Source organism: Chenopodium quinoa, unplaced genomic scaffold (genome assembly GCF_001683475.1).
Source record: "Chenopodium quinoa cultivar QQ74 unplaced genomic scaffold, ASM168347v1, whole genome shotgun sequence".
In the NCBI taxonomy this organism is placed as follows: domain Eukaryota; kingdom Viridiplantae; phylum Streptophyta; class Magnoliopsida; order Caryophyllales; family Amaranthaceae; genus Chenopodium; species Chenopodium quinoa.
In genome coordinates this window covers 1,252,645-1,268,618 of record NW_018742523.1, presented here as the reverse complement: position 1 = coordinate 1,268,618, position 15,974 = coordinate 1,252,645, and the positions used below count along the sequence as shown (strand labels likewise).

Sequence of the window (15,974 nt, the reverse complement as noted above, 5' to 3'; positions counted from 1 at the left end):
TCTTTTGATCATGAAAGGTAGGTATATATAAACAATGCTCATTACATAATATATGTCATCATGATCTTTATTAGTATTACAAATGTTCTTTAGATCTGAAAATCAATCATCAATAGAGGAGGCCCGAACAAATATTGTCGTCATCATCAACCTTTATAAATTGTTTTTAAAAATAAAATATACACAATTAGATGATATTTAATATACAAAAAAAATAATAGAATTAATAAATGATATTGATGAAGATTAAAGGTCAACTTCAAAAAATATAAGTGATAAATTCAAATAACGCAGACACTAAAACACATACACACTTAACAGTAAGAACAAGTACTTTCAAAAAATATAACGGATAAAAGAAAATAACACAATGACAAAACAAATATAATTCTTAAAAGTATATAAAGGAACAAACGAACATGAGTATAGAAGAACATATTATTCAAGTAAAAGAACTTAATTTGTATTATTGAAATCCAAATGACATTATTTATTTATATATATTAAAGAACAGTTTACCATGTAAAGAACATATAATTCATATCCAAATAACATAATGATCATACTCAAAGAACATATTATGCTCATTGCGTTCTTTATTGCAAATGTCTGTAATGTTCTTTTTTTTTTTTTTGCCCGTATTCTTTATATATGTGTAACGTTTTTCCGGGTACACCATGCGCGGGTGTACCATAAAAACCATTTTCACCCCCGGCAACATAAATAAGCTGCCATATTCAAGACTACATTAAATGATCATTTTTTCGCTTATTATTGATGGTGCTCTTAAGTTGTAAATAATTGCATGTCATTAAAAGAACCGTGTAAGGGCTAATGTGACTATGTGAGTGGAATAAGTCTGATAGCCCGATTTTATACCTTTATCCCCAAAATTTTAGATGGTTTGAGACCACATTATATCAACAATTTCATGGACTGTTGAAGGGTATAACCCTAATGATTCAATTGTGGTTGCATTAATTAGGACTTGTCCTTATTGCATTCAGAATTGACCATTAATTGTGGTTGCCTTTGTCATTTTCATTTGATGATCCGTTAGAGGTTTACAAGTCCCTTTAAATATTTATTGGCATGCAACTTACTATTTTGTTTCTTATTATGTCCCTAATTATAGTACTACGAAGAAATAAGTTTACTCACAAAGAATGTTCCGAGTAATTAGGTTGAGCTAATTAAATTTTTAACTTTCCAAAATTATTACTGAATATATGAAGCAATAATCCACTTTTCAATTCTGCATTCAGAAGTGTCTTACACTTGTTTGGTTTGTATATTGATCAAGATAAGCTCGCACCAACTCTATTCATTTAGCAATGCTGCTAATGGCTGATACAATAATGCTGCTAACTTGAGTTTAGTTTCATCAGAAATGAGAATTTGCTGTTTTATTCTTTGATTGTTTACGAGGGCGCCCCCATTACTCACTGTGAGAAACGTTTTTGTTTCTCAAAGTGGCAGTTTCGTAAATAAAATGTACTACTTTAGTCACGGTAATACATTTTATTTACGAAATGGATGATAAAATTGTACCACTTTAGTCACGGTGGTACATTTTATTTACGAAACTGTCACTGTGAGAAACAAAAACGTTTCTCACAGTGAGTAACAGAGATTTACTGATTGTTTACAGTCCGTAATTTCAGTACTGATATGATAAGCTGAGATTAAGGATTTTTTTCGATAGTTGAGAGACTTTAGACATAAAACACCAGTTCATCTTCACTTTCCAATCACCTGCATTGCGCCACTAATTACACAACAAAGGCACGCATGCCAGGAGGCTTACAACCTGTCTATTACAAAGCCACCTTCTTTCGGGGCACAACCTAAAATGCTCTCATCTACATGAAAGATTTAAGTTCAACCATGATTGGAATATTGTTTTACATTTTTTGCTCCTTGTTTTCACAACAGATTGTACCATAAGAGTGCAAAGACTCTTATTCTTGTGCTTCGAAAGGCTTGTATTTCTTAACAGAGCCAATAAGTCCCTGTAACGAACCAGCTGCAGCTATCAACGACACTATCAGGCACACAAGGCTAAGCGTTTTAAGAGCTACCCACTTTGTCGAGTACTTAGGAACCTTGGCTTGTGAGATGTGCATCTCAACAGGGAAGAACACGGTCAGTGGCCAAAACGATAATGCTCCTAGTAACCCAAGGAAATCGTTGAAGAATGGGAATAACATAGCTAGTATTGCTGTTACTATCACATAAGACGTTCTCCAAACAAGCCTAAACCAGTTGAAATAGTAGATTCCATTGCCAAGTGGGATCTCAATCGGGTGATCCCTAGTTATAAATTTGTTTTCCGGCCAATGCTTCTTCGACCAGGTCTCAACAAAGCTAAAGACAGGTTGGGTGAAAACCTACACACAAGACAATCAGCTTCTTAGTCATGTTGCTCATATTATGAAAGAAACATATTATTAGTATGCGATAATTTGTCATTGATGAGGCTATCAATAGAGATGGATGAAAAAATAGTACCTGGTAAGCACCAACTAGATGAACAGCAATGCACACATTAGCAAAATCAATGAGCCAGAAAGGCTCGTAAAATCCAAATCCAGTGAGGAAATTCCCAGGGGCTTTGTTACCAAATGCAGCATAACCAAAACAACCGCAAAGGATATAGAAAAGGCTGGTGGTGGATACTCCAACCAAGGATGCCTTCTTCATTATTTTGTTTTCCGGAGGGGATGACTTCAGTGTGTCCTGTAATATCAATCAAATTGAAGAACGTCTTAGTGAATTCATTGCAGATACAAATCAATAGGAGTCTGATTAAGAAGCTGCAGATATTGCATTGTTGGGGGTAGCAATAAACGCGCATTTTGAACTATACAAGCATTTCGTTTTCTCAAGCATAAGGTTATAACTCAAAAACAAAGGCAGTTTTGCAAAACGCACAGTTAGCTCAACTAAGTTTCCACATAATCAGAATTCATATACTTAAATAGACTAAAACAGTGTATGAATTTATTATGAATTATGATCATAGTTGGCAAAACTTATAGTAAAACTAATTACATGTCTTCACTATTTACAAGGGCTTATATTAATTTGTATTATTAGTAAACTGTTTCAAATTAATAATTTCATCATAGTTGCTGTTCTTATTGAGGCTGCCATTAAACTGATAATTCCCATCTTTAAATTTCGCTACCAATTTCCTTTGGTTTATGGATTAATTATTCATGTTTTTTTTCCTATGATACTTTCTATTTGCATGTGCACATGAGTGACATATGTATAGGGTCTAGACCAATTTAAGGACCACAATCATATAAAGACTATTTTACACCCTCTCTCAATCCGAATTTAATTATCACATAACTAGATCAAATTACACGAGTCATAAACTTGACTGTTGGTTCCGGTGGTTGGGAGTAAAAGATTTCTACATGGTTGAGATCTTTTAGAGCATAGAAATCGTTGAATTTGACAAACATATGAGCATAAAATAAACATTTGTACAATATCTTCGAATTTTCCTTGGATAAATGTCATCAAACACGACAAGCGATTTCTTTCTCAAACCAAATGACCCTTTGGTTGAATTCTTGTGGGCCTAGCTTTGGTCCCTATCATTTTGCCCATACCTAATAAAGATGGCTTTGTCACTCTTAATTATAGGGTCGGTTCTCCGCTTCTCGTTAAGTTGTCCCATGTGGTATTGTCCGCCTAAATACATACTCTCTTTATCCCAATTTAGTTCTCCTATTTTTTAATTTTTTTTTTCATTCGTTTTGATTTAATTTGTTTGTTTTTTTAAATTGGAAGGGTAAAAAAATTTCTTTCACTCTCTTTTTCCACTACTAAAATATTAGGTCTCACACTCTATCAAATTTATAAAAAGTAATACTCCACTATGTTCTCCAATTATAAACCTATGTGTCATGATATATACGTAAACTAAATTAGGACAGAGGACGTACACAAAAAGGGTTAAAATGTTGAATCCATGTATAATATCACGGGTAGTCGGGTACCATGACTTAGCTATGAGACATCAACTTCGTTTTCTCCTATAGATGCTACAAATTCTTCTTAGTTTATTTAATAAAGGTAACATCATGCTAGCGTGGTCATCATGTATTCATTTATTCTCTCTAAAGGTATGTTAGTTCTCTCCACATGATATGTATGGTTTTAACGTCTCATGTCGATAAGATCTAATTTTTGTGTAGTCCCGAATCATTTTAGTTTGGTTGGTGGGTATAAAACTTTTTTCTTTTGTGTGGTCTAAACTTCCAGTTCATACCAATGATTTAACCAAATCAAATTAACCCTACTAATTATCAAAACCAACTTACTAGCCAAATAAATCCATTTCAACTCCTACCTGATTAACCCGACTCAAATCGAACCATCAACCCGCATTGAAAATGTTATTTGAGTACGGTTTTTCTTGTGTAGCCTTTAACATTAAGTCAAACATATATGTTCCTTAATATAAAAGAAAAGACATCTAATACTTTTTTTTTTTTTTTATAATTTTAGAAAAGACATCTAATACTTAATAGCATTAATTTCTTATAGACAATAATAAACTAATATAAGCTAAATATAATTATGTAGTTTGACTTGTACTTATCTTACTTAGCTAGTCTAATTCAAACAAAAGTAAGTAAGAAGTTTAAGTAGACTAAACGAATTAACTACTCCCTCCGATTTTTTTTAATTGCAACTTTTGCTATTTTAGTCCGATTAAAATTAAATGCAACTTTCTATTTTATTTTTATTTTGGGTAAACAAAAACCTTGAAAATTACTACTTTACCACTACTTTACCAAGTGGTGGGCCAAACTTTCTCTCTTCACACACTACTTTAAAGTATTTTACCCACTACTTTACCAAGTGGTGGGCCAAACTTTCTCTCTCTACACACTTTAATCACCTTTAATTAACCCCACTACTACATACCCCTTAACTTTTATCTCGTGAACCGCAATACATACCAAAGTTGCAATTAAAAAAAATCGGAGGGAGTATCTTAAATAAAAGAACATCTACAACTTACGTGAAAAGATTAACAATTAAAGTTGTGCCAAAAGCTCATGTTCAACCCACTAGCTTTTGGAGGTATCCATACCCCCATACCTTTTTGATGTGACAAAGCATATGGACTAAACTAGATTTTCCGGGATATCAATCGGGGACCAAAATTTTACAATGAGAACAGAGTTTTTTTGTCTAAGATCGACACTCTGGTCCAACATTAACGTATGATCCATGATATAGCATTTAAAAAAAATTAATAAATAAATAAATAGTGTGGCATCGACAAAAAAAATTTCTTTCAAATCCGAGGAAAAACTGTTATTTATGAAAAAAAAATAAACCTAAATTTATGTCACAAATTCACAAGTATTTTCTTTGGGTTGAAACCAAGATAAAGACTAACATGTTCATGCAAAAATAAACAGCAAATTACAAATTATTTGACGAGAGAAAGATACATTAATGTGGATTATCATCTAGCTTAATTGATTAAAATCTGAAGGGGTGATACTTAAACATGAAATCAAATATCATCTACATTATTTTTAATTGATACTCCCTTGATCTGTAAGGGTGTATTAAGTGGCAAATGAAATAATGGCCTGCTATATAAGTAATGGAACACTTAAATGAAACTAGCCATTTTTTCTTTTTTAAGTAAGTGGGACGCTTATAAAAAACAGATGGACTATTAAAATTCAAAGATACAAATATAAAGGACTGAAGAAAGAATTAAAACTTTATTAGTCATGAATTACGGAATGTCGGCGGAAATTAGTTGAAGAAGAGTATAATAATTGAGAAATGAAACAATGTAAAAATAAGGCAAAATCAAAGATAGACAGTTGAAAAACCAGGGTCAATGTTGCTGAATTTAATGGCCTGGATGACGATCCACAGCACGTGGCTTATACACCTTACTACCTTTGTTTTAAATTATCATACTATGTATTCAATTATGTGTAACATATTATTTAATTATTTTTTTATGTCATTATTTCACTTTATCTCTCTGTTTATTATTACATGCATTTCTAACTTTCTCTATGTATTTAAACTTATAAATAAAAGTAGTATATTATTTCTATCTATTTTTATTTTTTATACTACCTCCGTTTCATATTATTTGTAACTTTGGAATATGTTATATCTCTCAAATAATACCCCAAAATTGCAAATAATATGAATTGAGGTAGTATATAGTTTTAATGAACTAATAGATATATATAGTATATATAGTTTGTTTCAACAGTATATATAGTTTGTTTCAACAAAAAAAAAAAAGTTTATTTTTTCCTCCGTTCTTTTTTACTTAAACCACTTTGACTTTTACAATATTCATCGCCCCTCCTTTGACCAACTTTTGTGAATTATAGGTAAGAAAAAAAAAACATATGCATATAAGATATTGTTAGAATTGTCTCAATAAGTACTACCATAATATATAACTTTTATAATTTTTACTTATGCAAAATTAAAGTTATTGATGGTTAAAATTCTACATTGACAAGCGTGATAAATGAAACAGGTCATCTAAAAAAGAACCGAGGAAATAAAGACCATAAACATATCTAAAGTCCACTTTTTTTCTTTATTAATTTTTTTTTTTTTTTTTTTTTTTTTTTTTTTTTTTTTTTGAGAAAGAACATCTGAAAGTCACATAAATATTTCTTGTTAAACTTATTTTTTTGAAAAAAAAAAATCCTATTAACTTGATAAAGCAGAAAAATAATTCCTATTATATGATGAGTATTAGCATGAATACACTCTGGTCACACACTCACACAATAGTTGGCTATTTATTTTTTCTAAATAATTGAAAAATTTTACATCCAATAATATTGGAACGAGTGGATGAATTAGTATTTAAAAATGGGTCTAATTGAAAATATAATCTAGAAATGAATAATAATCCAAATTAAACTTTGACTAGTAGTCGATGAATGATTAATCACTCTGACGAACCAAAATCAATTTCATAGCCTCAAATTATTTAATGTATTATTGAAAGACACGATGTTTTGACGACATGAATTCCGCGAATGATGACGGAGAAAACAGACTATTTGTTGACATGGACGAAAGAAGACGCATCTTTTTTGTTTTGTTGACATGATAAATTAACAAGATAGGATCCTCATTATGTCAATTATTATAGGAAATCAATTTTTTATTGTTTAGATTAGTTCGACATTAATGATTTTCTAATAAGTTAAGTTTGGACAAATAAAAGGATGATCGAGTTCAACAACCAAAATAAATCCAAACATTTTAGTGAATAATCTGTATTAAATAAGTGGTATTTTTTATCGTGAAATCAATTCATTTCATATAAGTTTTAATATGTGAAAATCTAGTGCATAAAACATAGATTACATAAGTACATTTGTAAACTCAAGAGGATGGTTGACGTATGGTTTCACTAGACTATTCAACCTATGTTTGAACTTTTATATATGCACTTGTACGTACTCTTCAACGCAAGCTTATGTATGTAAGTATATTGTTTCACTCGGTCGTGAGGGAGATCCTTAATTAGCTTTATATTATTGTAACACCGTAACCTAGCGTGATTACTATCTCAATACAAAGTATACAATATCAATCCTATATCGTTTTCTCTACACAAGCACAAGGTACGTAAGTAAAAATAACCCTCAAAACATGAATACTCTAGTTTACATGATGTTTTTTTTTAAAAAAAAAAAAGGAAAAATAAAATAAAATATTGACCTTGCTATTAGAAACTTATTTTGTTTTTGTGTAAAATGTAAACTAAATTAAATATTTAGTATAAGCGTAGGAAGAGTGATTAGTGATCAAACGAAAAAACATGAGAAACATGAGAACAAGCGAAGACAAAAGTCGTGTCACAAGCGTAACGGTGAAGAAGAGGATCAGAGTTAATTCGAGTACGCATCCCAAGTTAGGTGCGTCACATGCAACCATTTGGCACACCATCTCAATTATCAACCTCCTCCCTCCATGCATCTTATGACCCCAGAAATTATTATTCTTATTTTTATGCACCCTAAATTAAGCATAACAATCCAAATTCTTGTACCAAAATATCTACTACTTTGGATTTGTGTCCTTAAATAATTAGTTGGTACATAAGTATTTTTTTATATACTCGGTATAAATATGTGTGGTACATAAGTATTTTTTTTATATACTCATTATAAATATATGTGTGGTACATAAGTATTTTTTTTATATACTCGGTATAAATATATATGTGGTACATAAGTATTTTTTTTATATACTCATTATAAATATATGTGTAAGATAAATTTTCAGATAAATTAGTATGTTACGGATAAAATCATGCCAGTCGATGTAGACCAAACAAATTAATTGCATTAGTTTAGGTAAGAGAATGGTCTAATCTTAGTATCTTACCGTCACCACCAAGTAAGCTTGATTAATAATGTGCGCGGGGACACGTAAACTACAATTTTCACTAAATTAGATATATTGTAAATACCATATTTTGACATATAGCATACCTAATTATGTAATAGATGCTTTGCACATACAATTTCTTCCTAGTCATATTGAAAAAGAATAAGCAGCCAAACAAAAGTAGTATCAAAAGAGAAGGTTGGAGGATTAAACTTGCCTGAATTTCGATGAGGACATTAGAATAAGCATAGGCAAAGGCAATATTTCCAATAGCTTGAAAACACCTCCACACTTTATCTGCGGCCGTCACGTCCACTCCTACCGTTACTCCCGTTAATGATGTCCTCCCTAATCCTCCACCTTCACAATCAATGTTTTAAACCGCGGTTACAATATGTCAAAGCTACATAGTATAATTATATTTGAAAGTATGTGACATGTTATGTATGGAGTAATATATATTTTACAGATCTAATAATAACAATCATGTGATGTGTAACGTGTGACGTAATATATACCAATTTGATAATAATTACGAGGTTTTTTTTTTAATAAAATTATACGTGGTGACATGTAGCATCGAGTTTACTTGGTAATACTTATTTATACCAACTTGATAATAATAATAATAATAATAATAATAATAATAATAATAATAATATTTGGATGCACATGATAGTAGGGAATATAGAAAGAGAGGAGATCATATGGAAAGGTGGTCCAAGGAATATAGATGAACGTACCAGCAACTTTGGCAATGGAAAGAGCGAGGCCAATAGAAGAGTAGGCAAAAGACATAATAGCTGCCACCATAGAAAGCCAAGAAAGCTCGTGAAAGTTGGGGATTTGGCTCAGCAGTATTTGGATACACCCGAATATTATCATAAACGGAGTGTTTGATGTGCTACACTTCACATGGTGCCCGTACTTGTGGAAACAATTTGACCTTTTCACCGCTCTGTTACATTTCCAACATTCATATTAATTACTGAGCTGTACAATTAATTATATGTGTGTTTCATCTCTAATTTTTATTTGAAAATAGTTACACCTTAAGTAAACAAATTAAAATCTCATTTAATTTTTATCCTCTATCTATTACTCATTATTTTTTCACTTTTAATTGAATGAATTTTACCATCACAAAATTTTATTTACTTTTAATCAATCGGACTCTATTTTTTTTTGATAAAAAAAATAATTTTTAATCAATCAAGTTTCATTATCATATTATTTTACTGTATCACACACATAATAATTAAATACGTGTGGAACAGAATAACGAAACTTTTATAACTAAGAAACGGAAGTACTCCGTAGTAATTATTGTTTTGAATTCAAACTCAAATAATTTACACATCGTAGCTAAAGGACCATTAATATGTAGATAGCATATAGGGAGCATTTTATATTTAAGACATTGTTTGGCACGAAAAGGAAATAATAAAGATCTAGTTCATACTCAACTACTACTAAGGCGTTAGGACTATAAGCCAAAAATTGATAAATGCAAGTTACTTAAACAACATTGATCATAAACTTGGAAATTACTAAAGGGGAATCTTTGACTTACACCATGCTTATTGAGGCAGTAATGGTATATCCAATTGAGACGCCTACCAAATTCACGTATTGAGCTAGGCCACATAGTTGGACTTTCCTGCCACCTGAAAAAAATATAACATAAGTAACGTACAACAAACCGTCAAATTTATTACGTGAAAATCCCACTGCTATAATTTCTCAGGTTTTAATTCAATTCAATTCCCCTCCTTGAAAATCAATTTATATTGTCAAAAGTCAAAATGGATATGGATCTGCAATCCTACTCGAGATGGACACGTAAAATATAATGCATGTCTCGCAATGAAAGTGTAAAAATCAATCTTCAACGGATGCAATATGAAATGGACATATACAATTAACGCTCGTATCATTGAGTTATATCAGGTACATTCCAATAACAACGGAATTAACGGTACTCGGATACATTTTTAACCAATTATGTCATATGTATAATTATATTTAGACGTATACTCTCACCATTTCATATTAAATGTAATATTTTTTATTTTCGACATTTTCATACTAATTGCAACACTACTATTTTTAGTAAGGACCCACCATTATTTTATAATTTTTCTCTCCCACTAACCCCACTTTCAAAATATTTTATTATTTTTCTTTTCTACCAACCCCACTTATACTACTTTTTTATTATTTTCCTCTCCTATCAACAATATTTTATATTATAAAAATTCCTCTTTTGGGGTTCACCTTATAAATTTTCTTAAACTTTGTGAACACTCCGGACTACAGTTGCAGATAAGAATATATGTGGTGATTTTAATGCAATTATGTGCAACGGTTACAAAAGAAATACATCCACAAATTTCATGATAAGAATGTGCTCAATTTTACCGGCATCATATCCAACAATTATCAAAGTTGGAGTAGCTTACTACTGTACTTATCTAGCGTGAACTAATTATTCACACATTGTTTTGACTTTTTATAACAAAAGTTTTACGGAATTCAAATTACAATGTCAAATAATTATGTTAGATATAAGTATCCTAATTAATTGATATAATTAATGGGAGACTTGGATATATCAATCACTAATCATCATCTAATAATTCTTTGTATTTTGACTTTATACTGTTGAATAATAGTTCTTCATGTTTTGAGGTTATATTGTTGAACAATTACTGTATAAACAATAAAATAAGAATATTAAAAGACGGAGAAAAAAAAATTGAGTTCAGTAAACATTAATATACGAAAATTACACCATTGATGCTCTACCATAATAAACCATCATCTCACTAATCCATGCATGTTAATCACACTATCTACAACCATAAAATTTAGGACCAAATGGCCCACTTATTTTCCGCTCCACCTAAATTTCAGGAAAAGGGATAATTCTAATATGAGTAGTAACTAGACAAAAGCTAACAAGCGCTCTGAAACGTTAGATAAGAAACCTAAATGTGAAAATATTATACTTCGTAGTAAAATTAACATTAATCACACCAATCAATGCGTAATTTTATAATGTATTTCAAACTTATTACTATTTTAAGCAATATATTAATCTCTTATCTAATGCCGAACGCTTATTAGCAAGATCCCAGTAATTATAATACTTAATAAGATAAGAAAAGGCAACTTATTTACCTAAATTTGCTCGGACAACTTCCATGTAAGTATAGTTTCTCTTGCCGGTAACAGGGTCCGGTGAGCGGTAGGCGTCGGCGAGCATCGTCGAGGTCATGTATGTAATAAATGAAAATGATATCAGTACCGTCGGTCCAATCGCCCATCCTAGCTGTGCTATTGCCCACGCCAGCGACAACACCCCTGACCCTATCACCGCCGTTATTATGTGCGCGCTTGCCGTCATCATCGTCCCTTCATTTTTTAACCAATTTTGTTAATAACAACCGTGGTAAAATAAATACAATTAGACAAATTACTTATATTAACGTGGTAAATCTAATGTATTACAGAAAATCATGATTATTACCTCTTTTACAAAACTCACAAAATCCTACGTTTAAAAGAGATTCTATTCCTTTGGTCTTAAAATAAAACTCTTATTTTATTTTAAAATCATGTTCATAATCATAAATGAAAGTCTTTTTTCACTTCTATTGTATTGACATTCACTTTTAATCAGCCAAATTTCATAATCTGGATTTTTAATTGACCTTCAGTTCTTCGAAAACAAATTATACTTTTACTAATACACAGAAAAAATAACACAATTTTTACACTTCTAGTGGTGAACAACAATTCAAGTAGAAAAATAACTCTTAGCCGGTAAAAAAGAATATTTTCATTTTACAAAACTAACGGTCTAACGGAAAAGCTCTGTTGTTTTTTTTCGGGGTTGTGAGAGGGTGACACCAATAAGTGGTGCAACTGTTTTAATTATAAATCTAGAACTGTAAGATTGGGGGAGGAGGAGGAAGTTGTGGTGGTTTTTTACCGGTTCGTTTGGCACGGCCATCGTCATCGAGGTTCTTATCGAAATCATGAACATTTCCGGCATGGCCGCCTTGCTCTATGTACAAATTGTTGTTGTTGTCGTCGTTGTGAGTAACCATTGTTTTCTCTTCCTGATTGACTCAAGGTGGTTATTGATTTTTAATAACTAAGCCCCAGCGGGGGGAAACTGAGACTTTGTATCTTTTGTTGATAGTCTGGTGCTTAGATATGAGACATGAGTTGGAACCAAGGACTATTATCAGATGTCTCCAAACAGACACCAAGGACTATTATTTATAATACTTTGTTTGTGTTATAAAAAAATAAAATATTACCCTGTCTCTTTTAAAATAATTGAAATAGCATTTTTTTTTAGAGTGATGGATAGCTTAAGTGGTTAGAGTTTCCCTCCCTGTTTTAGTGATCATGGGATTGATTCTCATCACTCGCTTGTGTGGCTTTTTAACAAAAAGAAAAATAGAAATACCGTTTTTGCCATTTAAGAATAATTGTCAAATTATTACAATTGGTAAGAAATCATCAATATTAAATTATACTTTAACTGTATTATATTACTGAGACAGTCAAATAATATACTCGTAAATTAAATCTATTCCGTATTAATTTTACTATTTATTAATCAATTCATTTATATTCGTCAATTATTAATATTTATTAAATTACGTGTTTTGCTAATGTATCAAATTTTGAGACGAATAAACTAATAAAATGGTATTAATTCGAAGTATAAGGTTAAGAAAAAGAAATACAAAGTACTCCCTCCTCCCGTTTGGTCAAATTTTAGTCTCAAAATGTTTACCCTATTTGTTTTTTTCAACAACCATTAATACTAATTTTTTGCAAAAATTCTCTCAAATTCTCAACATTTGTGTAAATTTAGGTTCCCCGTGTAAATTTTGCATTTCCATATAGTTTTATTGTTTTCTCTCTCTAATTTTTTGCATACTCCATATAAATTTACTTTTTCAATGTAATTTTACTACTTATTTAAGTTTTTTAATTCCTGTGAATTTTACCAAAAGAGACTATCATTAGGAGACGGAGAGAGTATTATTTAAAATTTTGGGTATCCAAAAAGTAAGGGAAAAAGGAGAATCCTAATTAATAGCGGTGGGAATCTAAAGTCAATATTAGGGGAGTGTGGAGGATGCGTGAGTAGAATGATATTCACATTGACTCACTTATTATGTTATTTATGTATATTAAGAAGGATCATTGATGTGTATATTGGTAATATATTTGACATTTGGCGTATTCGATATTTATCTATTAGGAAGGTTTGGTATTTTAAGAGGTATTTTAGCGACATTTTGAAAATACCGTATGTATATTGGATTTTAAACAACGTATTTTATTGTTTTCAAGGGTTTTTATAGACATGAGATAGATTAGATGGCTTTTTTTCTTTTTTTCTTTTTTTTTTTTTTAAACATTTAAGATGCATGTTGGATTGAAAATCCAACTTATTTGAAACATGCTTAATTTGTTGATGATAATCTTCATTTATTTGGAGCCTTTAAATTTCTCAATAAATTTAATTGTTTATGTCCAATTGAAAATAGACCTAATTGCATTAATGTAATGTTATCAAGTATTCCAACTTCATCTTAAATATCAATAGAAAAATTTATCTTTATAATTTTGATTTGCATGCAACGATTATACTGCAGACAATGGGATCAAATTCTATTAAATTTCTCCTTTATATTTATTTATGTTAGAATTATGTCATTCATGTGTGGACCCAATAATTTGGTTGCATTTAATGCTAACATAATGTATGAACTCATCTATAAACTTACTTATTTTTCTTATTCTAATACGAGTAGCTCTTATATACATCTGGGTGTAAGATACATTTAATGTATTTTTTGCTCATTCGATAATTAAATATGAAATACAAATCATCCTTTAATCATTGAAATGAGCAAAAAATATCTTTGGGTACAACTTGCACCCGATTGTATATAATATAATCAATCTTACATAAAGCCTTTCCAATCAATCATAATTATTATATTTTCTTTTTTGTTATTATACTAGTTTTGTGCGCGGACGATGTCCAGATTGTTAATAAAGTTTTAGGATAAATTTTTTGGCCTGGATGTTAAATACGGTCCTATAATCCCTTTTGATAATGCAAAATATTTATAATTTTATATCATATCGCTTATTTATATATAATAGTGTACTTTTTGTACTTTTGTTTGTAAATAGATTTCTATGTTATTTTTGACTTAAAATTATTTTAATTGAACTAAAATTATTTTATCTATTAAAACCTTTTTTTTTTTTTTGCGTATTCTTTATTATTTTTTTAAATAAATTAAATATGTTGTCAATGAATCTTTAAAACGAATTTTATGATGGAAATAGAACCGGATAATTATTAAAAGTTATTTAATTTTGTATACATGAAATATTAGAAGTATATAAATAATAAAACTCAAAGCAACATTTTTATCTTGAAAATTATATCCAAAATTTACTTACTTAGCATTATGTATTCATATATTTCACAATAATACCTATTTGTCGGCTACGTGGCCTGACACTGGGCGAAAGACTTGAATGTCAAGTATCGTTGTCTCGTAGCCTGGTAACGATATCCGACTTTATTTATTAGTGATATAATTTTTTTTTTAGAACAAGCTGGAAATATTATATAGATGATAAATTATCAAGGAGTACATACAGAGAAATATTTGAGGGACAACAATTTTCCCACACTTATTCAACCCCAAACGGAATAAACTTTGCCAAGTGATGTTCAACGAAATTGCCATCTCTTTTAACATGAGAACAAACCAACGTTATCAAAACTACTACAAAGTTATAAGATCTCCCCTAGCTTAGTACAGTATCCAGCTCTAAAAGGAAAACAGCACCTTGATCGACTGTCGAATTTTCATTTTAATTTTCATTTTAATTTTGTCTCTTGTGCTCCACCAAATGAAGGTTAATCCATTAGTGGCTCAAATTCGAAGTGTATATATCAATTGTAAATACAAGTTGTTGGATACAATTGATGGTTCTTGCACTATCAAGGGTAATGGTTAAGTCTTGGTGTTTAAATTCTTTAAACACATTCTTCTCTTCCACTCCTCTCGCCATAGTACTCCCACTGATTTTCATTTTTATTCTTTCCTTTGAATTCTAATCATTCTTTTGTTAGGTTTTTGTCTTAGTAATTGATTACAGAAGGACGACCATTCGTCGTTGACTTATTGCCTAAATCTAAGGAACAAATCTTCTTAGCTGAAAATTTTATTATTTGTACATAAGTGGGTAGATATAAGGGGTCTAAATTTAAGTACACTTAGATGTACGACCGTACAAATTGCTCAGTTTGTGTGACCTGTAGTATATAGTGGAGTAAGTCTAGCCCACTACCAGATATGGGAAACGAAAGTCCATACAGTCGTTGAAAAAAAAAATTCGCTAAGTGTTGGAAAAATATCATTTGCTATTTTAATATTGTTATTTTAAGTTCGAAATTCTTATAATAAGTTGAATATTGTTAT

The 15,974-nt window shown here is 30.4% G+C and overlaps 1 protein-coding gene across 1 annotated transcript; it reads right to left on the bottom strand.

Moving 5' to 3' along the window:
• Positions 1-1,675: 1,675 nt before the first annotated feature.
• On the bottom strand, positions 1,676-12,708 carry LOC110719959 (amino acid permease 6-like). The gene is made up of 7 exons (XM_021898956.1): positions 12,431-12,708; positions 11,617-11,850; positions 10,007-10,100; positions 9,177-9,391; positions 8,651-8,793; positions 2,512-2,739; positions 1,676-2,390 (listed from the first exon to the last, which is right to left on the bottom strand). The coding sequence occupies exons 1-7, from the start codon at positions 12,546-12,548 to the stop codon at positions 1,962-1,964; spliced, it is 1,461 nt and encodes a 486-aa protein (XP_021754648.1). The 5' UTR covers positions 12,549-12,708; the 3' UTR covers positions 1,676-1,961.
• Between the last annotated feature and the right edge of the window lie 3,266 nt (positions 12,709-15,974).

Bases quoted from the DNA above. Each gene is read 5' to 3' on its own strand.
- LOC110719959 (XM_021898956.1), bottom strand. From the start codon at position 12,548: ATGGTTACTCACAACGACGACAACAACAACAATTTGTACATAGAGCAA. The intron at 11,851-12,430 runs GTAAAAAACCAC...TAAAAAATGAAG, and splicing joins TGGCCGTGCCAAACGAACCG to GGACGATGATGACGGCAAGC. The intron at 2,740-8,650 runs GCAAGTTTAATC...TTGATATTACAG, and splicing joins ATGTCCTCATCGAAATTCAG to GACACACTGAAGTCATCCCC.